We start from the raw sequence: 21,628 nt of genomic DNA, 5'->3' as shown, positions 1-21,628 counted from the left end.
AGAGTATCTGTGGACTGTCCAGCCAACCAACATGGTTATAAACGTAGAATATCATCAGGGATATTTTCTTAGGTTTCTCATCCCCTCCTGGGCCTCAGAAGTTATTTCTAAAACTATTTTCACAGACTAAGTAGCATTCTCCATGACTACTAAATTTAGAATTGGTGGCGCACCCATTTAGTTGGTAAATCTGCTGTACACAGCTTGGAATTAAACACTGCCTGAAAGGGTCAACAGCAGATAATAAAAAAATACATTTTAGAAAAGAGTGAATTTTTTTTCTCTTCCTATTTTGGATAATTTATTAATTTCATCACTTATCCATTCCCAGCCCAGACTGTCATATCCAGCTTTACTAACCTTAAAATTTTACTTGATTATAGCTGTAAGCATGTTCACACGGCTGAGTCTGCACCAGTCCATCAGGCAGCATTTATGGAGCAGTACTGTGCGCTGTGGTTGTTAATAAGTGAGATGAAACCACTAAACTCCAGAGGAAAATCAACCGGACAGATGTTTCTATTATTGTGTCAGGCTCATTTATATCAGTGAGGGCGGGCTGAACAACAGAAGCACCTCAATGCATAATACAACACAGTTCAACAACATCACAAACTACATCCTAAAAATTATCATACTGTCGAGTCAACACCTCTCTAAAACAATTCCTGTGAAAACTGAACATCATATCCTTCATGAAGGGAGGATTGGATGCAGGACTGCTGTATTGGACTGCATTAGTAGTGGCTAGGCGGACTTGAACTGCCAACTGAGTGTATATATGTATATCCCTGTGCTATTCAAAATGGATTACCCTACAGGCTTCAAGCCAATGCTGCTGTCTGCTGTTCACTTTTGTGTGTGACAAAAATGAGCATCAGCTGCACAGTTTGTTGTGGAGATAATGTTACCTTGGCCTCATTTGCTGATGTTCATTATTTGTCTGGCCAGCCTCTAGCAGGCGGCGACATCGGGGTGTAATTGATCAGTAACCCATAGCACTTCACATCAAACATCTGAACTAACCCTTTAGGTTAGGGTGCCAACGGTATGGGAATGAGATGGATAATTAGGAGTTTGGCTCTATTTTTTCCAGCTACTATATATTTTTAGTGCCCATCATTAAAGGGCCAGTGGGCATATATTTTATTTAAACAATCATCATCCCTGTTTTGCTACTTACAAAGTGACCTCAAGTGGTGCCATGATGTAATATGTGTTTTACAGTGATCTTTGTCAGCTGTTTGCTTGTCTATATGTCGCTTGATTGGAATGATTTTACTTTTGGTAGTTTCGGCCTCTTCCAGTAACACAGCCGCAAGTTGTTCATATCTCACAGGTACTGTTACAGCAGTGATTGTCATTTTTCTTTTAAAGCTGATACAAAGAGCTGATTAACAATTAACAATAAGACTCAATTGCTGTCCTTGCAATTGCAGTCAAATTATTTGAATGGTGAAGTCTCTATTAGTGTGTTGTTGTGCCACCATTTATTTGTTATTGTGTTGGAGTAGTGAAAGCTCCCAGATGGAATAATGTCACCACCGGTGGTCTTATAAAACACGTTATTCCATTCAATGAACACAATAATGCATAGTGAGATTCCAAAGTCACAATCCTGAATGAAAAAACTATGTTAGAAGTGAGTTTGAAAATACAGAGTAAATAGACAGGCAGCAACAGAGAGACAGAAAGTGAGACGTCGATTAATGCCAAGGCTGGTCCATTATAGAGCACCTTTAGAGTGAATATGACTGCAGGGCTTTAAATGATTTATGTAGTAGTGCAACACCAAATTACATCTCATTACTTCTCATTGTGGCAATAAGCTGTTCTGTCATGCTTCTGTATTTGTTAGTGCAGCACATAAATATTACAGATGAGACACTAGGTAGCAATTTGGGATAGAGCTAATGACTTTTCATCTGCTCATGTGTGAGTTAACTGCAAACAGAGAATGGAAGAAGGAGACTGAAGGTGGACATTATTTACTGTATTTACACTTGTATGCTCAGAGAGGCATATACTCAGAGATTAATTTAAACGCTTAACAAGCCTTGATCAGAACCTAGCATGTGCCTAGTATATGCGGAGGGATACAACAACAAGGCTGTATTTCTAGTTTGCCATTACAATACATCGCTGACTTACACTGTAACACATACTATTCACCTTACAAGTACAATGGCCAAAACAAGAATGTGGTTCAAGAGAAACAATGTTATAATTCATCCATTAACTCTCATTCCCTTCGTCCTGCGGCTTGTGTGCAGAAGCTTATTGCCTTCAGTTAGTTTACGGATGCCTCTCCATCATCACTGAAGCAAATAACTTCATGCATAGTTGTATAGCCATTTTGGAAAGAGTCCCCATAAATAATAACTAGGAGTGAAATGGAAACTATCGGGAAAGCTGTTACTTTTTCACCACGCCATCAGAGATGAATTTAAACGCTTAACAAGCCATGATCAGAACCTAGCATGTGGCTGGACCGCGTCACATTTGCATTCTGCCTACTGTCAGCCAGTTTCAGCCCTCCATCCGTTTGCTTCTCTCCTATGCTCTCTGTGCTCACGTATACAGTATTTTAACACAGCCAAATTCTCAATGCAGCACAGGTTACATGTTTCAGTTTCTGTCGTCAGACAACGGAACAAGTATGAAATAGTGACTGAAACACAGACCATAAGATTACATGTTATAACCGTGACATAAAAAGACAAATTCACCGTTCACATAAATTAAAGACAAAGATTTCAGCAATATTTACCTGTAAAATGTTCACTCAGAGAAAAAGTTAGAAGCTCATTCATGTCAGCTGCTGTGAGGTGTGCAGGGGGAAAAGCTAAACCTGGCAACCGCAGGGCAATCCTGGCGACTCTCATCTTCAGAAAGTAAGGTTTGTCCCAAAAGTTGTCTTTGTTGGCACTAAGTTCTTACTGTCAACCCATCAAAACCAGTCAGAATAATCTTATTAAGACAAATTTACAGAAGTAGTATGATTGTAAAAATGTTGGTTATTTTCTCACCTATATCTTTAATTTTTAAAAGAGGTTTAAGAGATTTCCAGTGATTCAGCGTTGCATATCCATCACTTTGGGGGATTCACCGGAGACAGACGGCCCAGTATGAAGCAGCAGAGGCAGAGATATGCAGACTTCTAGTTTCTTGTGTGGGTCCAAACGCCAAAAACACTTTCATATTTGATTACACATTCCCTGCCTGTAAAATAGTTGCCATAGTCACGTAAATGGCATAGTTAAATTGGAAATTAAAAGAATAAAAGTTCACTAGAGAGCATTTACAGTATTTAAATCATTTGGGAAAATTACTTCAAAATGGCTCTGATTTGTCAATGTGATTTTTTTGTTGGTTTTATTTTATTTATCTATTTATTTTCTTGCTGTCACAAGGTCATGTTTGGCGTTGTAAGACCTTCTCTACACCAACAAAAACACTAAAATCCTTGAAAATGTGTTAACTTGACATTCCAGCAATGTAAGTCGAAGAAAGTGTGCATTCACAACTCATTCGATATTTCCTATTCTGATAACCACCCCACTGCTACCACACCACTCCCTGCCTCATTACCAAGCCAAGGTGACACCTTGGCCTCTGTGTTGAGCATCCAACATACACGCCATCTGGCTGAGCATCATCTTATCTATTTACTTTTCCATGCACACACACAAACAACAATTGACTTCTACATACACACGAACATATACATGCACACCTGTCAGAGCAATAGCTGTCTATCTTTACGCAAAATGCATTGGACTGTGCAAACACATACATGGTGAGGCCAGAAAAAACTGTATACACATTCCCATGCATTTCATTTTGCTAACTGGTACTAATGTTAGTTTTGCAACATAGATGTCAATTGTGACACTTAGCTGTCACCACAACACTTCACTGTGCCAACAAGCCCTGTGAAGAACTGGGAAGCTGCGGTAGTCCATATGTATCTATGGGGACATTGGACCTGGGCACGAGGCCAGGTTTTAACATGCAGCCTGTTCTATTCATACATACCTAATTTAACATCACAGCACAATTAAAGGGACTTGGCAGCCCCCTAACAGCAGATTTCATTCATAGTCCCCTGTACTAAAATACAGCTTGTTGAAGGCGGCTGCAGGATCCCATGGAACGCAAGGCACACAGAATATCAAACCTAGGTTGGAGGACGGCTTCCTGTTTTCATAAAGAAAATGATTAATAGAATAACTTTTGGATGTATAAAAAAACTCAGGCAAGTTTTTCGAGAGATGCTATTCTTACTCAATCTCAACAATCCTATGTTCTCAGCAAAAACCGCAGAGTAAACAGCTCCATTACGTATGTTAAAGATAGCCAGTAGTTTTCCTTCTGCCTGACTGCACCACAGCACATCAGGGTCCATGTTTGCTGCAGCTAATTTTTGATAGCCAATTAATTGATAGACAACTAAAATCCAACATATTTGGTGTCCAGCTCATGAGTCAGAGCTCAGACCCAACAAAGCCAATGATCATCACCATTTTAAAACATTTATTAGCTTCTGTTAACAAACCTGAACAACGAATCCATCGCCCACAAAACCATAGATATGATTCAGCAGTTAAGTAACCATGCTGTTGCATCTCACTCACTCTGAGTCAGGTCATCTGATGATGATGTTATTTTACGATTAAAAAATGATTAATTGTACCGTATACATTTGTACTTTTTTGCAGCAATTTATTTACTCAACCTCTTGATCTCTTTTTCACTTCTAGGTGAGCCCTGGATGTTGATGGCACGGAGGCATTATGTCTTCAGGTTGTCTGTCTGTCTGTACGTACGCCCATACGTCCATCCCATTCTCGAGAACGCAATATCCCAGTCAGGCCTTATCTAACGGGATAAAATAATGAAGTGGTGATATTTCATATCAAAACAGTTAAAGGTCAACTTCACTGCGACATCATAATGTTCTGTTAATACTGTAACTCAGATGGGGGAGGTTGTGACCATATTTCCTGCAACTTGGTGGGTTGGCGGAGGGATACAACTGCAAGGCTGTATTTCTAGTTTGCCATTACCATACATCGCTGACGAACAATGCAACAGATACTATTCACCTTACAAGTATAATGACCAAAACAAGAATATGGTACAAGAGAAACAATGTTATAATTCATCCAATGACTCTCATTCCCTTCGTCCTGCGGCTTGTGTGCAGAGGCTTATTGCCTTCAGTTAGTTTACAGATGCCTCTCCATCATCACTGAAGCAAATAGCTTCATGCATAGTTGTATAGTGGTTTTGGAAAGGGTCCCCATAAATAATAACTAGGAGTGAAATGGAAACTATCGGAAAAGCTGTTACTTTTTCACCACGCCATGTCTATCTGTGTTGTTCACAATATGCTGTGTCTGAAATATGCATGAGGCAAAATGTCCCCGCTACAGCTGCAGCAAGAAAAGAGGGTGTGGAGAAGAAAGGATTGATTTTTTTTGTGCAATGAATCTTAGAAATGGGGCAATGTTATGACATTTGTATCCCTGACTTCTGTGCAGTTGCTGTGGCTGTCATTTGTGAAACTACAATGGCTGAGAGTGTCGGTGGTGTGCCAAAGGTTCAATGTCCTTCATTTAATATTCAGGAAAAAAAAAAAAAAAAAAAAAAAAAAAAAAAAAAAGCAGCTTATTTATTTATTGTAATGCAAGAGTCATGAATATGTATGAGCAGCTATCAATGCTGTCACCTTGAGCAGAGGCGCACGTATGCATGTATGTGTATGTGTGTGCGTTTCTGTGTGCAGGATTTGCTTCAGGTGGGTGGATGCTGATGTGTGTGTAACTATTTGGGGGAAAAAAAACAAAAGCTTGGAGAACTGTTTATACAATCAGCCCAAGGTCGTACTCTCCATCTTCCTTTTGACATTTCCCTGACCAGGCAACAAAGAGGCTACTCAAGCACTGGACCTGTTCAACAGTTAATGAATAATCTAATTTTCCTGATAAAACTGCTGGCAACACGAATCTAATAGTCAGACAAAACACTGATTATTGTACAAAACCCTGGATTATGTTCAATCATTGGGTTATTTTAAATTCTACATTTCCACACTATCTCTGCATGACAACTATTTTATGGTTTAAGATCAGAGTTATGGTAGATAAGCCAGGTTTAAAGGTCCCATATTTTACACTTTTCTGGTGTTTTGTTTGAAGTGTTGATATGCACCAGAAGATATTTTTGTGGTTTTGACGCGCCACAAACCATCTCAATGCAGTTTTACATCTCCTCTCTCAGGCTGACTGTTTTTTGACTGATCAAATAAAAAGAGAGCAGATTTCAGGTAAAACTCTCAGAGGAATCAAATCCTACAAGGTTGGACGGTGGGTCCATGTGGGTTGGGATTGGGGGCATGGGTGAGAGCGGTGGCTGCTTTGTTGTGACACCACAAAGTTACGGAAGTCCTGACGGCTCATTTTAAGGCTTGGTTTCTGAATACAGGCTGTGTGTATTTCTCTGTGGACAGAGCGCTTTGATACTTTCACAGTATCAATATAGAACCTAGACCTGCTTTATAATCAAAGAAGACATGGAAATGTACCTTTATGCAATGTGGGGCCTTTAAAGTAGGGTTAACCTTTGGTTTCTGTTTGGCGCAAGCTCAAAAACATATTTAACAACTTCACAACTTCTGCTTTTAGCAATTTTATGAGAGTCGCTGTTTTTGAACTGTTGATATCTTTCAGAAGTCTGCTACAGAAGATAACACATCAAGAGTTTTTCATCTACTCTTTACCTGCGATTGGTGGCAATTTATGCGGCACTAGTCCTCCTAAATGTCTCCTTGGATTTCTATTTAGAGACTTAAGTCAAACACGGAGTTACGACAGCCCATATACCATCAAACTACAAAATACTTTCTTATTTAGTTTAAATGACCACCACTTCATATCTGCTGTAACATGCAGTAACAGATTGAGTGCATATCCAATTAAAAACTACTGAGTTTTTTTCTTTTCCATTGAGAAGTGTTTGATTATCGTGTTGATGAAGGTTCAAAGTTGAGGTGTTGTTAATGTCATATAAACTGGCAGAGACAAACTTGAGAAGCAATCAGTTGCAGAAATAAATTAGATTTTCTTCCTGCTGTAACATCTTGCTGTGTACTGACAGATGTTTGTTCCAACTGTAAGATACAGGAGGAGCCGATGTGTCTGATTTCAAAGCACTTCAAGATCAACTGATACATGATTTCATGTTGCCATGAAAGTGCCAAACTGGACTTCAAAAAAGTGAATGTTGTTTGGAAATAGTAGATTGAGTAAATAACAGCCCACGCAGGACTGTTATCAACTTTCAGGGAATATAAAAAAAAATGTTGGATACATTAATCTGAAATCTCTATTCAATCTGGCCTCTGTTCTCAGCACAGCAGAAACATTCTGCCAATTAAAAATCACTATTATTAACCAGATCATATTTGAGTGTACTTTGGATTTTAGTTCCTCTTTTTTCCCCCATCAAGTAAATTGGTTTCTCTGCTTTGTTTTGGTTGACTGTAATCTGTGTTCAGAAAGCTGTTTGCTCTTACAAAATTGCCATTATTAAGTACAGTGTTGCACAGCTACCCTGCCATTAAAAATGGTGATTTACCCTGTTGTATCAGTATCAGTACTTGTTTTAATAAGTTTGTGCCATATGCCATAATATCAGAGTAACGTTGATTTCAGACAGCAGGGCAAACACAACTGCTCATATCCACACAATTCGTGTAAATTCACCCTCCTAAACTTTGCACACAAGTTCTTATATTCTACGAGGAGAATGCCATGAAATGCAGAGAACACATTCATGCTTCCAAGATGATGGAAAAGCTTGACTTTAATGATCCTGAGATGTTTCCTCTTGCACTACTTTCCGGTCATCTTAGCCACAATGTTGACACGTGTTCAGAAATGGCAGAATCATCAGAATTTTATTGAACTTTGTTTAGTATTCTCTTGTGAGATAAACATTAACATTACTTGCTTCTCATAGGGCTTTGTCCTGTTGATGCAATACTGATATATTCAAACCTAATCCTATAGGTGTAGTTGACCTGCACTCGGCTTGACTTTATGAGTCCTGGTCTTCTCTCTCCCATCAGTGTCCCGGTCTGTCGGTCTGTCTAATCTTATAATTACTGCCGTCACACACAGAGAGCTTGCTTTTCTCCCAAATGAAAATCCACCTGTGTAAAAACATATCCAGCTGGAAACTCTTTACTCTACCAAGCAGCAACTTCAGGTGCATGTCATCACCACCCTGTCGGTAATTATTACTGCTGTCCAGAGAGGTTCTCGTGGTTAGGATGTGCTTTAGATAACAACAGCAATTGCAAAGAGGGCAAATACCAACATACAAACTTTTTTTTTTTTTATTATTATATTACTGCAGGTGTTGGGAAAAAGAAAATCTTTTACTTCACTTTGGGTTGTAATCAGCAGCTACTGACAGAGTGTCAAGTGTTGGGCAACTTCCTTTGTGAAATCTGTGAGTACCTTTGAAGTTAATCTAAACTCAAACTTTTTTATTGATGTTCCCAACCAAAGCCAAGTTGTCCGGCTCCTTCCATCATTGTAAAACTGTCCAACACAGATTGCTGTCAAGAGGCCAGCTCAGAGTATGCTTCCACTATTACAAAGTGAAGAGCAAAATGGGAAGTTGCTTAAAATAACCAATGGCAGAGCAGCACAATGTTTACATTCATACTTTGGTGAGAAAATTAGCAACAAATTGGAATAATTTTATGTAATTTTACAATAAATCCATGGATTCTATTACATTTAAATTAATAGGCTAGAATTATTATCTATGTCACTATTATTATCTATTATATGACTAAACAATACATTCATCCCATTAGTATTGAGTATTAGCTGATTTTTAAAGTGTGTCACAGTAGGGGAGATGCAGCGTTGTCATTTCCTCATGGCCAAAACTAAGTTGAACAAAAGCAGAATTAAATGCAGAGAAAGGATTTTGGCCCAGATTACATGTATTCTCGCTCTCTCTGTATCTCTTTTTGTTTCTGTTTGCTCCAATAGGGCCAGGCTGAAAATGACAAGTCCCCCACCAGCCCAGCAGTCAGCACAGCTAGTCAGGCAAGCTTTGACACATACCCTGTCAGACAGGACAGAACCCAACATTCACCTGACACACACACACACACACACACACATACCCATATCCATGGAATGATCTACACACACACACACACACACACACATATACCCATATCCATGGATTGATCTACACACACACACACACACACACACACACACACACACACACACACACACACACACACACACACACGCACAACACGCTAACCTGAGAAGAAACACAGAAGTTAAGCTGTGAATGGAGGTGACAGAGCACCTCAAGGGAGACCCAAACACAAGAAGGGCCATGCCTATTCCTGCCTTCTATTTCCTCCACTCTTTTTGTTTGTCTTTGTGTGCATGTGTGCGTGCATGCCACCTCCCACAAGATCCTCCTTCAACGCCAACAAAACTGGGACAAAGCCCAAGGAGTAAGAGAGAAAACACACAAGCAAGAGAAAAGGACAGAGAGGGAAAGTGAGATGTGGGAGGGTGAATAGGTCAGGATGGATGGAGAGACAGAGACAGACACAAGGGAAAAGGCTAAATTGTTCAGAGGGAGATAAAGACGGATGGAAAGGAAGAGACATAGGGAGAAGACAGGGGTGAGGGAGAGGGGGAATCGTGTAGAAAAACAGTGAAAAATTCACTTTCTGTGAAGATGTCTCCATCTTGAAGAAACTCACATCTACAATGGAGCTTCTATTCTAAACCCCTCTGGAGTGGAGATAGCACACAATGTCAGAATAATGCAACATGTTGAAATATTTCCGGAAGTGTTTGAGATATTAAACAGTGTGCACATGCACTGGGAAATGGCCTAGTTTGCAGCATAAATGGCCTAGTTTGGGTTTTAAAAGCCCAGCTTAATTCAACATAAAGTAAACATATAGGGCAGTGTTTCCCCTAGGTTGACTGCGTTGACAGAGCTTTGGGGTGGGGGTGGGGGGGTGGGAGGGCTTCTCTTTGCAGCTGTAATAGCAGGAGAGTGGTACCATCTTCACCACTTCAAAGATTGTGTGCATTTCAAAAACGCTGATGTTTTTTCCCGACTTTCAGACGTTTAGGATGGATGTCTGCCCATCTTTGGTTTTACACGAGTCCAGCTCTACACAAAACCTCTTAGAACCTCTAGGATGGATTTTCCACCATTTTGAATTTTTTTGAAAAGCTTTGACATCTCCTCCTAAACTGTGGGTCTGATTGCCATCATGTTTTCTGTAAATAATCGCTGTAAAAAAGCTTACATAATCTTACTTAGTTTTCAAGATATTGACAATTAAACTTCACAAGGGGCGGGGCTTAGCATGAAAATGGCCATAACTTGTTAACGAGTTGTTTGGGAATAGGACTACTGAAACATTTTGAGCGTGATCCATAAGTGGCGCCACAAATACCAAAAACGTGTAGCTCAAAACCTAGTGGACAGAAGCTCACATAATTTGGTGAACATAACCTAGTATGAAGTCAACAATAAAAACAGCTCTGATACACTTGACACTGCTCTGTCCTGATATTTTCAGCTTGTGATGCTTAATATATTTGCTGTTATTATTCAAAGTGTTATAATTTGTGATACCTGAACTTTCCTTCACCCTCTAACACGTACATTTGCATCAGCCCCTGCTTTCCTGTTACCCATAATGCCTTTTGACAACCTGCAGAGTTGAGGCATGAACATGCCTGCAGTCAGCTGTGGGTTGAGTTGGAGACATTGATGATAAAAGAACAGGCAAGAGGGAGAGAAAAATGATCCGAAAATGCAAAACACGCTAATCAGTAATCTTTGCAGCTGTATAGCAGGCGTACGGCTAAGGCTGGGGATCGTTACGAAATGTTCAATGAGACTCAAAAGCAAACCACTCCGCTCCACCCTGTAGACAGTTTTGCTGCATGAATGATTCTTTTTTTTTTTTTTTTTAATTGTTTTACAGCTGAAGACATGAAAAATGACAAAAAAAACACTGAAATGTCTGGTTTGCAAGAAGGACGCCACACACGAGCAGTCGACCAGAAGCACGTCCATCTACTGACTGACAGCTGCGAGCGCCCACCCCTGACTTTTGCCTTCTGTGATTGGTTAGAAGGGCGAAGCTCAGTCAGAAACTATGTCTGCGCTGCTACCACGCTGTTCACGCTGGAGTCTGGTCTCAGACGCCTCTGACAGCACTTCTCCACATGAAGACGTGTTTTCAACTGAGAGATATTTACATACTGCAGCTTTAATAAAAACAAACAAAAATGTGAATTGGGCGAGAGGGTATCTGATCAAAGAATGAGTAAACACAGCTAAGAATCATTTGCTGTCATCTTCTGTTATTGGAACGTTATTTGATTCTACACATTTTGCTCCAGAAGTACTGAGCTCCAGCCCTACAGAGGTCCCATAGCTATAAATACCCTCCACAAATGACTCATGCATCAATCATTTTTGCTTGAAAAAGCAAAAGTTTTCCTCTTCAAATAATCTGGGCTGTAATACTGTGACAAGATGAATAGTGAATCATAAATAATGCTCTTATTTAACGCTATTAAAATGTTTTTGGGTCTAGCAAATTTTGTTATTGGTATTTAACTACTGGCCTGTTGCGTTCTGTTTTTTCAAGTATTGCTTAGAAACATTTGCGGTATTTAACAGTGTCAATACTCTTTCAGTTTCAGTCAATAAGACTGGGTCTCTGGCTTTAATATGTGAAGAGAATTTGTAAAGAATGTCAATGAATTTTTTTCATATTTGCAGCGATTTGTGAAACGCGTTTCTGTGTCACTCAATCTTTGCTGGTTTTTTTTTTTTTTTTTTTGTCTTTTCAGCTGTCATCAATGATAAGTGAATTACTACTGCATTTACTTCATTTTTCGGAATGAATTATGAATGCATCTGTGAATGATCTCATTGCAGAGACCACCATCCCAGCATGTGATAACTAACTGACCGCACTCCATCCAAGACGCATCAAATACCACCACTTTTAACAACAGAAGACTTGTTTAAACCAGCAGGGAACAGTACAACAGTCCTTACGAGGGCCGAGACATGACTCCCACAGCAATTATACTCTGCCTTTGTGTCCTGGTTTCACTTTGTTTTTGTCCATCTCGCTCTAATATCACTCCAAGTCTGCCCTTTTTCCGCTGCTCTTCATTACTGCCCGTCTCCGTCTCTGTCTCCGTCTCTCCTTCTTACCCCTGTTAACTTTGTTTTCTCTTTCTTGGTCAAGCGGGAGACACACTAACGAAAGCTCAGCATCTTATGTTGGCTGCGGTTATGAATGTTGGTGAAATTCCTAATTAATTAAGACAACAAAATGTCATAACGATGCCAAGTGGTCAACCGCCAGTTCTCTGTGGGTCTGTCTAAATAATTGCTCAACCTTTTCGAGAACTGACCTATGGATTTCCACAACATTTTTGTAAGCATAAGTACCAAATTTCCACCCAAGTAAATGAAATCTAGGGCTCCACATATTCACTCATGATGAGTCTGCACCTGCAGCTTACGGACATAAATTTCCCTTTGTACAAAGCTTATGTGTCTGACGTATACCAACAGCTGTAAACTGCTCTCTTTATCACTAAACAGCTGCAGTGATGTGGCACTGAGAGTGCTACTTTTATAAAAGACAGACTTACTGATAATCTATTTCCTGCAATCCAACCCTGTTACCAAATGCATCACTGTGCACACATCTAGCCATGAAATTACCCTGTCACTCAACATGATCTGTCCACTCACTCCACGCACCACTGGTTAGACATTGTGCTAGTGTGTCACTGATAATGACTGATGTCCGGAGGAGTATCCAAGAAACAGGCCTCCGTAAAGGAAAGTTCCAGAAAGCTCCACAATTGACTGTCGATCAGAACCTGTGTGATGCTGTATATAGATATCATTACTAGAATGACATGCCCGCAGTTACTAAATGTCAACGGTGCTCGTACAATGACTCTCTTGTTTCTGCAGATTTCCATCGGGCACGTTAACACAATGATTCTTTCACGACCCGAGAGAGATTTTGATGAAACCTTTGTGGCACAGTCTGTTGTCTGGTCTGAAATATGCATTTGAAAAAGTGCAGCCTTAAATAGGACGTTCATGGCCAGCGTCAGTGTTACTGTACACTTTGGTATTCAAGCCATGCTCAAAAGCGGCCCAGTGTGCCGCCCACACCCCTGCACAGACAACTCTATCACCAGACGAGAACATCAATATTAGATTAGATTCTACAAAACAGTGTCTGTGTTTTTATCTATCAATATCTTTGCATGCCATCAATGCTACGGTCAACGCTATGGTCAAGATATTGTAGCTTCGATAAGTAAACTACAGTGAAGAAATAGATAAGCAAGTCAAACTTGATACAGCACACAACCATACTTTCCACCTTGCTACATACAGGGCAAACTGCTTTCCCTATTAGCACATGCAATTGCCATTAGAAACTATGAGGCGTGAAATCAAATATCGCTGCAATTCTTATATAATATACGTAGTATGGGTTATTACAATATAATAATGGGCCGGGACAGATTACACCTACAGAAATGACTTTTAACTGGACGTGATGAGATTTGACCGTGTGCTTGCAAAGGTTCATCTCCGCCAGCTCCTCAGTGATCACTGCAGACAGGTGTGGAGGCGATCGTGCTCTTGGTGTAACATCTTTTTCAAAAGTGTGTGCAGCTTACAAGAAAGCAGCGGCTGCGGGTAAAAACTACCCTTTTCTGAAAGCACTGTTTCAGATAATGTACCGGTCTATATCACACGGTCATTCTAAAAACATGTGCCAGAGGATGAGGATGTGCGGCCATCTAAGGACAAGCTACAGTTACCCAACCAAAGAGACCTCTTAAACGATTACACTGACCGCGTTCATACTTGAAACCACTCAGTGCCCTGTAAACATTTGCACATAATTATTCTCTTACTCGGATCTTTTAATTTGTCACCCATCTGTAATAATTGTATTAAGCTTCCATTTGCACAAACATTAGCTAGAACGTTTCTCGAAGCTTCTCTTCTGACAGCAGTTTGTAAAAAGGAACTATAAAAGAATCATTCCTGGTTAACTCTCGACCTTGAATCTCTACGACTGTAATGTTTCATACCTGAGGTTCATTATTACTGTTCACATTACATACATTATATTATATATTATACATTATACATACATTAATATTAATTTATGTACACTTTAATTACCTATGGCATACTTACTGCATAGAGCGGCATAAATCTTAGGTTAATGAAGTATTTGCTGTGACAGCACTGTATGCAAAGTTCAAAGTGGTTCCCTGATGTTCCACAAAAAATTATTTTTTTTTTTTTTTCAATGCACAGCCAAAGGGTAGTAAACAAAAAACAAAGAAAGAAACCCCAAGCAGAGCAGGCTGTAGTGTAACAAGGCCACAGATCTGCCACTGTGATTTTTTTTTTTTTTCATTTGTGCAACATACATTGTTGTCTACACCTAATCTCCCCTTTCCATAAACCCAAATAAAAAAATGAAAAAAAGAAAAAAATTCAAAAGAGATTGTCTGGGTTTTATAATAATGATTCTTCATGCTGTATGACTAAAATGTAAGCTTTTATAATCTCCCATTTTAAATACATTTCTACTCTGCATATCTGTGTGTGTGACACATAGAGGAGGGTAGAGGAGAGGAGGGGAGAGGAGAGGAGAGGAGAGGAGAGGAGAGGAGGGGAGAGGAGAGGAGGGGAGAGGAGAGGAGAGGAGAGGAGAGGAGAGGAGAGGAGAGGAGAGGAGAGGAGAGGAGAGGAGGGGAGAGGAGAGGAGGGTAGAGGAGAGGAGCAGAACAGTTATAGTGTACATGTATCTGTGTGGTAAGAAGAGCAGTAACGTACACTAAGTGATAATACAGACTGCTGCCAAGACAATGACATTAACACCCGGACCTTATCAAGGACACTGTCAGCATCTCCCCTCTCCCTCTCTTGCTGTCTCTCTCTCTCACGCTCGCACGCACACACACACACACACACACACACACACACACACATACACACACACACACACACACACACAAACAAACATATACACACATAAAAGACGTGCACACATCCAGGGAGTGAGAGGCTGAGAGACAGAGAAGAGGAGGAAGAGGAGGGGGACGAGGAGGAGGAGGAGGAGGGGGGGGGGGGGGGGGGGCATTATCTTGATGAAACAGTGCTTGATACAGTAGCCCGAGCCAACCTGAACACAGCTCTGCTTTCTTTTAATGGAGATTACACAGTCAAGGTCCAGCCTGAGCTCATCTTGTTTAACACTGCATACATCTACATCACTGAGTGTGTGCGTGTGCGCGTGCGTGTGTGTGTGTGTGTGTGTGTGTTTGTGACAGTGTGCCTGATCTAATAAATTTGCTGTTATCTCCTCACACATCAACCATCATTACCGCACACCTTCCGACCCCAGATCTGGCATCCACTCAAAATCTCCCAATCTCGCTGACCAATGAGAGAGAGCGTACGCACAGCAATGGACCAAGGGAGGCTGATGCAACACTCCTGCGCCATTATCCCACCATCACAAGGTCTACAAATTACATGGCTGAGTCAGGGGTTTTTTTTGGTTCGCAAATGTGTTATTGTTGCTATCTGCAGGATATTTACCAAGTCTGACAAATCTGAAAAAAAAATAAAAAGAAAGGTCCTGCTCTGCTCACATATACTCTTTTGAACTGCATTATGTATGTTAAGTCAGTGGAGGACTGGGTCTGACAGCTTGGTTTTTCTACTTTGGTTGTTCAAATTGGCCACAAATTTACTTCCAGGGAGCATTTAAAAGGGTCCCTGTCTTTTACAGTTAGCTTTCAAAAAAACCTGCAGATGCCCCGAGTCAAGACCTGAATAATTTGTACACCTTGATCTCCCAATTGCTCTCTGCTGTACAACACAGTTCTTCTTTTTTTTTGTCTTCCTATTTTCAGGCTGTTTCTTCTTACTGTGGCATTGAATAGGTTGCGTTCAGATCATACATACCTCCTTGTCTACATATTTTCTTGCCCGGTTTCCTGGCACATTCCTTGGATATTCTTTTGACTGTAAAATGAATAGAAGACTAAAGAATAACATGGAGCCCCTGGACGCGCAACACACACAGGAGCTGCATGCACACACTCGTACAAACACCCTGACACACACACGCACACACACGCACACACACACACACACACGAAGCTGATTGACTGGGAAAAAAAAAAAAAAGACTTGGAGAGGAAGGAAAGGGAGAAATAAAGACAGAGGGAAAGAATGAATCACAGAAGCTCAATCAGCCTGGTATTCAGCCTATCAGTCAGCCAGCCAGTCATTCAGCCAGTCAGCCAAATCAATCAGTGATGATCATGACAACGACTGTCTTGTTTAATGAACTGTAGCCATTGTGGTGGAGCACAATAGGCTATGATGAGTTACAGACGGGGGGGGGGGGGGGGGGGTTGGTAGAGGAGAACAACTAAGGCGATGAGGAGAAAGAGGAGCAAGGGATCAGGAGGGAAAGAGTTAAAAAAAAAAGGAAGAGGAGGAGAGAAGGGTAGAAAGGATGGAAAATGGAAGGAGGAAGATTGATGCAGATATGGGAATGAGAATAATTTGGCCTGGATGGATGGATGCCACACACATCCACATGCACACTGCTCTCTCTCTCTCTCTCTCACACTAAACCACTCTCACACATTCATGTACTATAAGCAGTGTCATGCACATTAAACATGCGCAAGGTCATGCTTTCCCTCAACTGACAGACAGACAGACAGACAGACAGACAGGGACAGAGACAGAAATACACTCTCACAAATAAAACACACCCCGACAACACACTTCTCTTTACCACAAGGTTGTGGGTTGGTTTTCTTTTACCCTCCTCCCCTACCCCACTGTACCCACAACCATCCTGCCCTGGGCCTACAGGCGAACTCACCATCCTCAGTGGGTACATAGATGTTAAGATAGAGGCAGTCTTCGCTCTGGTCCTGGACGTATGTGGACACTATGTCGATGCTGTTGGTGAACCACACGGGCAGCATCACGTCCGGCAGACGGCCCTCCACGATGCTCTGAGGGCACACCGGGGCAAAGTGCGTGGCGTTGCGGATCTCGGGCCACGACGCCGGCGGCTCGGGGGGCTGAAAGCGGCGCTCGCCGGTGGGAGGAGCGGCGTACGGGACTCCAAGAAACTGCACGACGGGACCCAGGATCTCATTGTTGAGCTCTTTCTTAATGCCGCGCAGCTTGCCATTGGCGGTGGTGACCACGGGGTCGTTCTCATCAAGTTTCTGAGCCGACACGGCAGCTGGAGACGCCTGCAGCAGCAGCAGCAGTCCCAGCCATATTAGAGAGGACACCCATCGACCGGCACTAAGGGAACCTTCAAGCCCTACATATCCCATCATCCTGCTCCCGCCCTTCACAGTCTGAAACAGCCGACACCCAGTCCTCGAATAGTGCCTCCACCGGGACATTGCTGCTACTCCTTGTTTTCAACTTGTTTGCTGTGTCCTCTTTTGTCCTTTCCAAGTAAGAATTCCTTGTTTTCCAACTCTCACTTACGCCATTTATACAAACACAAACACACAGTTATACTAAAGTCACATTCACACACAGGCATAAGCAAGTGAGTAACTCCGGCGTTGATGAGGGTCGTGGTCACTAATGATCCTTTTTAAAATCCAGGTGAAAGTGAAAACCATCCGGTGGAAATGTAGTAGCCATGGGTTTCCTGCAGCTCGGCGAAGGGAAATCTCAGAAATATTCCCCACATTAAGGAAAATATTCCTCAAAAAGGTCCGGTCGACAACCTCTGAGACGGAGAAGAAAACATGAAAGATATCATCTTTAAGTACCACTTCGCGGCAAGTACACGCGCCTGTCAGTGATGAGGGTTTCCATCATTTCGAGGTGAGCAGACTGCCATGTGAAGCAGCAGGAGCAGGAGCAGCGGCGCAGTGGTCGGTTGTAGCCTTTAATGTACTTGGAGCCGTTCTGTCCAGTTCAAAGTCCTGTCCCCTGCAACACAGAAACAAAGCAGCAATCAGCATCCACACCAAATGAGGTGATGTTCTCAATCCGAATACGCTTCCCTTGCCTTCTGCAGAACACATTACCCATATGCACACACATCAGTCAATTAAAGAGGAGCGTCACTTCTATTCATTGCACATGACAGCAGGTGATATCACTAAACAGCTTAAGAGGCAAGGTGTATATATCAGAATGCACGGCAACAGATGTTTAGTAGTTACGGTGGATTGTGGCAAGCTTGTCCCTACAGCTGAAGTTTATACCTGACCTTTAATGCCGTGTGCACTTTTTGAGAGAGAACCAAAGAGCTATAGACGCCTCCCGGCAGCAGCAATAAGACTTATGGTATAAGCCGCAGGCCCTCTGAACAAAAGTGACAGGTTTTTAAATGCCAACGCTTGTCACCAATGTAAGAAGTAGTGTGCCCTAAATGTAGCAAAGCAGAAAATCACGGTATGGAAGTCAAGGGTGTGGAAGGGCATGTAGTGTGTCAGACGTCCATGCAGGAGTTTGTGTCCCGTCACAGACCTGACATTAAGGTTCTTGGTGACCACTCCACCTTAAAGATACCATAGTTGCCACACATGCACAAATAATTGTAGGAAATAAGTTTAAAAAACAAGATTGGACGTATCGAAACATCATTAACCAAAATCTAGGGACGTTCACAGTCGTCTAGAATCAATGTCTGACAGAAGGGTTTCAATACATGACAATATGAAGATGAAGTGCAGGTTAGGAGTGTTTTGACCTATGATGTCTGCATTAGCAAAGGTTGAAGACATTTGAAGGCTATGTTATTGCTATTGACAGCCCGAAATGATATTGTAATGACAAAGTATAAGTCATGAGGAGTAGCTAGAATCCGCACAGTCTTTGTGCCAAACTTAAGCTTTCATCTTAGTTCCTTTTCTGAGAAATGTAGCTCCTGAAAGATTTGTTAGGATACACACACACACACACACACACACACACACACACACACACACACACACACACACACACACACACACACACACACACACACACACACACACCTGTGGCATACGCCCCAACCACACGTGACGTTTTCAGTGCGACCCAATTCTTTGGCTGTGTTTTCATACACACATCAATGTGTCAGGACGACAACCTTTTTTCCCAGCATTCATGTGCGTCCACTCTCCAAAAACAGCAGCCATTTATCACAGTAAGAGATCATATAATAGCACATAACAGCTACTGTACCTTGATCATGACTTGTCTGCTTAGATCTACGGGTTTCAAATAATGCAACGCAACAAGACGCAGCACGTTATTCTTTATTGTCGTCATTGCTGGTGGAGGGCAAGACAATATTTTATAACATAAAAGTTTTGTGAGAGAACACAAGAATTCAACAAGAGTAACAAAAAATCAGCTTTGTTTCCTGATTCAGGGCTCCATACTAAGGGAAACTGTTCTTATGATTAACTATTTGCTCATAATTAATCACCTTTTCTGCAAGGCAGCAATAAAAATATCAATGAGTGGAAGAAATAAAATTTTAAAAGTATATTAAGTCAAAAATATGGATAACAGTCGTAAAATATACAGAGTGAGGTTAGTGAAAATAACAAGGAAGTGAGTGAACTGAAATAAATCCAAATTAATTTCTACACTTAAACAACCACACAGGAGGAAATCTATACGCTTCTGTGTGCGTGTGTGCGTGTGTGTGTGTGTGTGTGTGTGTGTGTGTGTGTGTGTGAGACAATGTGGATGTGCTGTTGATGTAAATGTGTGCATGTGCGATGTACAGTAGAACATGAAGCCTTGTCATCCCCGGTATGTGTTTTTCTTTGTTTTTTCACTCTGCTTAGGAGTCAGTGTTCCACCTGGGTGATTTCACCTTCACATTTCATATACCGAGGAAATCCTATTTAGCTGCGGACATGACTTGCAGAGAGACACGGACACTTGGTTTTTCCCTGTAATTTGGCAGCTAGGACAAGCTGACCTCGGAGCTCAATATGGACAAATAGTAAACTCTGGAATAACAATGCTGGTGGATAGTGATATATTCATCTCATTAAGTAAAAAAAATCCATCCACCTCACACTCCTGCCAGTCATCACGCCCACCCTTGTCTACAAAAATATGTCCAAACCAAATGTTGCAGGAAACAGAAAAGATTTCCATCCATATACTCACAGCCATCAAACTAGCTTACTACTCCTTACACATACACTGCAATCAGAAAGTGTTCGGACAACTTCCATTCACTTTTCCCATCAAGCTACACTCAATACTCCGTAATGACAAAGTGAAAACTGAAATTTAGACAGTCTGGTAAATGAAAAACTGAAATATCTCATTGACATAAGTATTCAGAGCCTTTGCTGCGACACTTGAAATTTAGCTAAAAAGGTACCTCCCATTTCTCTTGGTAATTTCAGACATTTCCACACCTTTACGGAGTCCACCTGTAGTAAACTCAATTGAGTTCACAATTTATAAGCGATGAGGTATATAATTTTCACTCTTCGTGCCAAATTCAAACTCTCTCCTCATTTTTTTCTTGTCAGAAAATTGTTCTTATGCTTCTGAAGTGTTAAGAAAAAAACGTTTGGCTGTGCTGCATGTCAAAAAAAACCCCACACGTGTCGTTTTCAGTGACACCTAGTACACTGGCTGTGTTTCAGTGCACACATCAAAGCGTCAGGATATGCTATTGTCCCTTTTCCCTCTCCAAAAAAAAAAAAAAAAGCAGCCATGTAAAGCTGTTTTATTAGCCATCTACTGATTGGACATGATGTGGAAAGGCACACACCTGTCTGTATAAGGTGTCACGGCTGACAATGCAAATCAAAACCAAACCATGAGGAGGAAGGAACTGCCTGCAGAGCTCAGAGACAGGATTGTGTCACGGCACAGATTTGAGGAATGACAGAATCAGAAGGGGGAGAAGGGCCTTGGTAAAATAGGTGAGCAAGAACCCAATGGGCATCCTGGCCGAGCTCCAGAGATCCATGCGGTGAGATGGGAGAAAGTTCCAGAAGGACAACCATCGCTGCAGCACTCCACCGATCTGGGCTTTTATGGCAGCGCAGCAGAACCGAAGCCTCTCCTCAGTGAAAGACACATGAAAGCTGCTTGAAGTTTGCAAAAGAGAGCACCCAAAGGACTCTCAGACTGTAAGAAACAAGATCCTCAGATCTGATGAAACCGAGGATTGAACTGGTCACATCCTGTCTGCAGGAAACCGCACATGATGCTTGCTCTTCTAGAAGTTTCTCCCATCTCCTCACAGGATCTCTGGAGCTCAGCCAGTAAAGCAGCAGGTTCTTGGCAAAACAGACACCAACAACCAACAACAGTGGACTGAACTCCCAAGAAGAGAATTTTGAATTAACCTTTGTAAGCCTGTTGAGTCTTTTGTCTGCTTCAGCAGCCATGTATTACAGCATGAGGCCCAACTCTCCTGATGTCACATGACTTG

At 41.5% G+C, this 21,628-nt stretch overlaps 1 protein-coding gene across 3 annotated transcripts in view; it reads right to left on the bottom strand.

The window, feature by feature from the left end:
- Positions 1 to 21,628, bottom strand: part of nlgn1 (neuroligin 1) — a 322,717-nt gene that overhangs the window by 270,767 nt on the left and 30,322 nt on the right. For all 3 annotated transcript variants that reach the window (XM_056377598.1, XM_056377599.1, XM_056377600.1), the window contains exon 2: positions 17,069 to 18,153. In XM_056377598.1, coding sequence (XP_056233573.1) covers positions 17,069 to 17,609 — 541 coding nt within the window. In that variant the 5' untranslated portion in view covers positions 17,610 to 18,153. The remainder of the gene's footprint in view (positions 1 to 17,068; positions 18,154 to 21,628) is intronic.

This window comes from Seriola aureovittata, chromosome 6, assembly GCF_021018895.1.
Source record: "Seriola aureovittata isolate HTS-2021-v1 ecotype China chromosome 6, ASM2101889v1, whole genome shotgun sequence".
Taxonomy (NCBI): domain Eukaryota; kingdom Metazoa; phylum Chordata; class Actinopteri; order Carangiformes; family Carangidae; genus Seriola; species Seriola aureovittata.
This window is presented reverse-complemented; position numbering and strand designations above follow the sequence as displayed.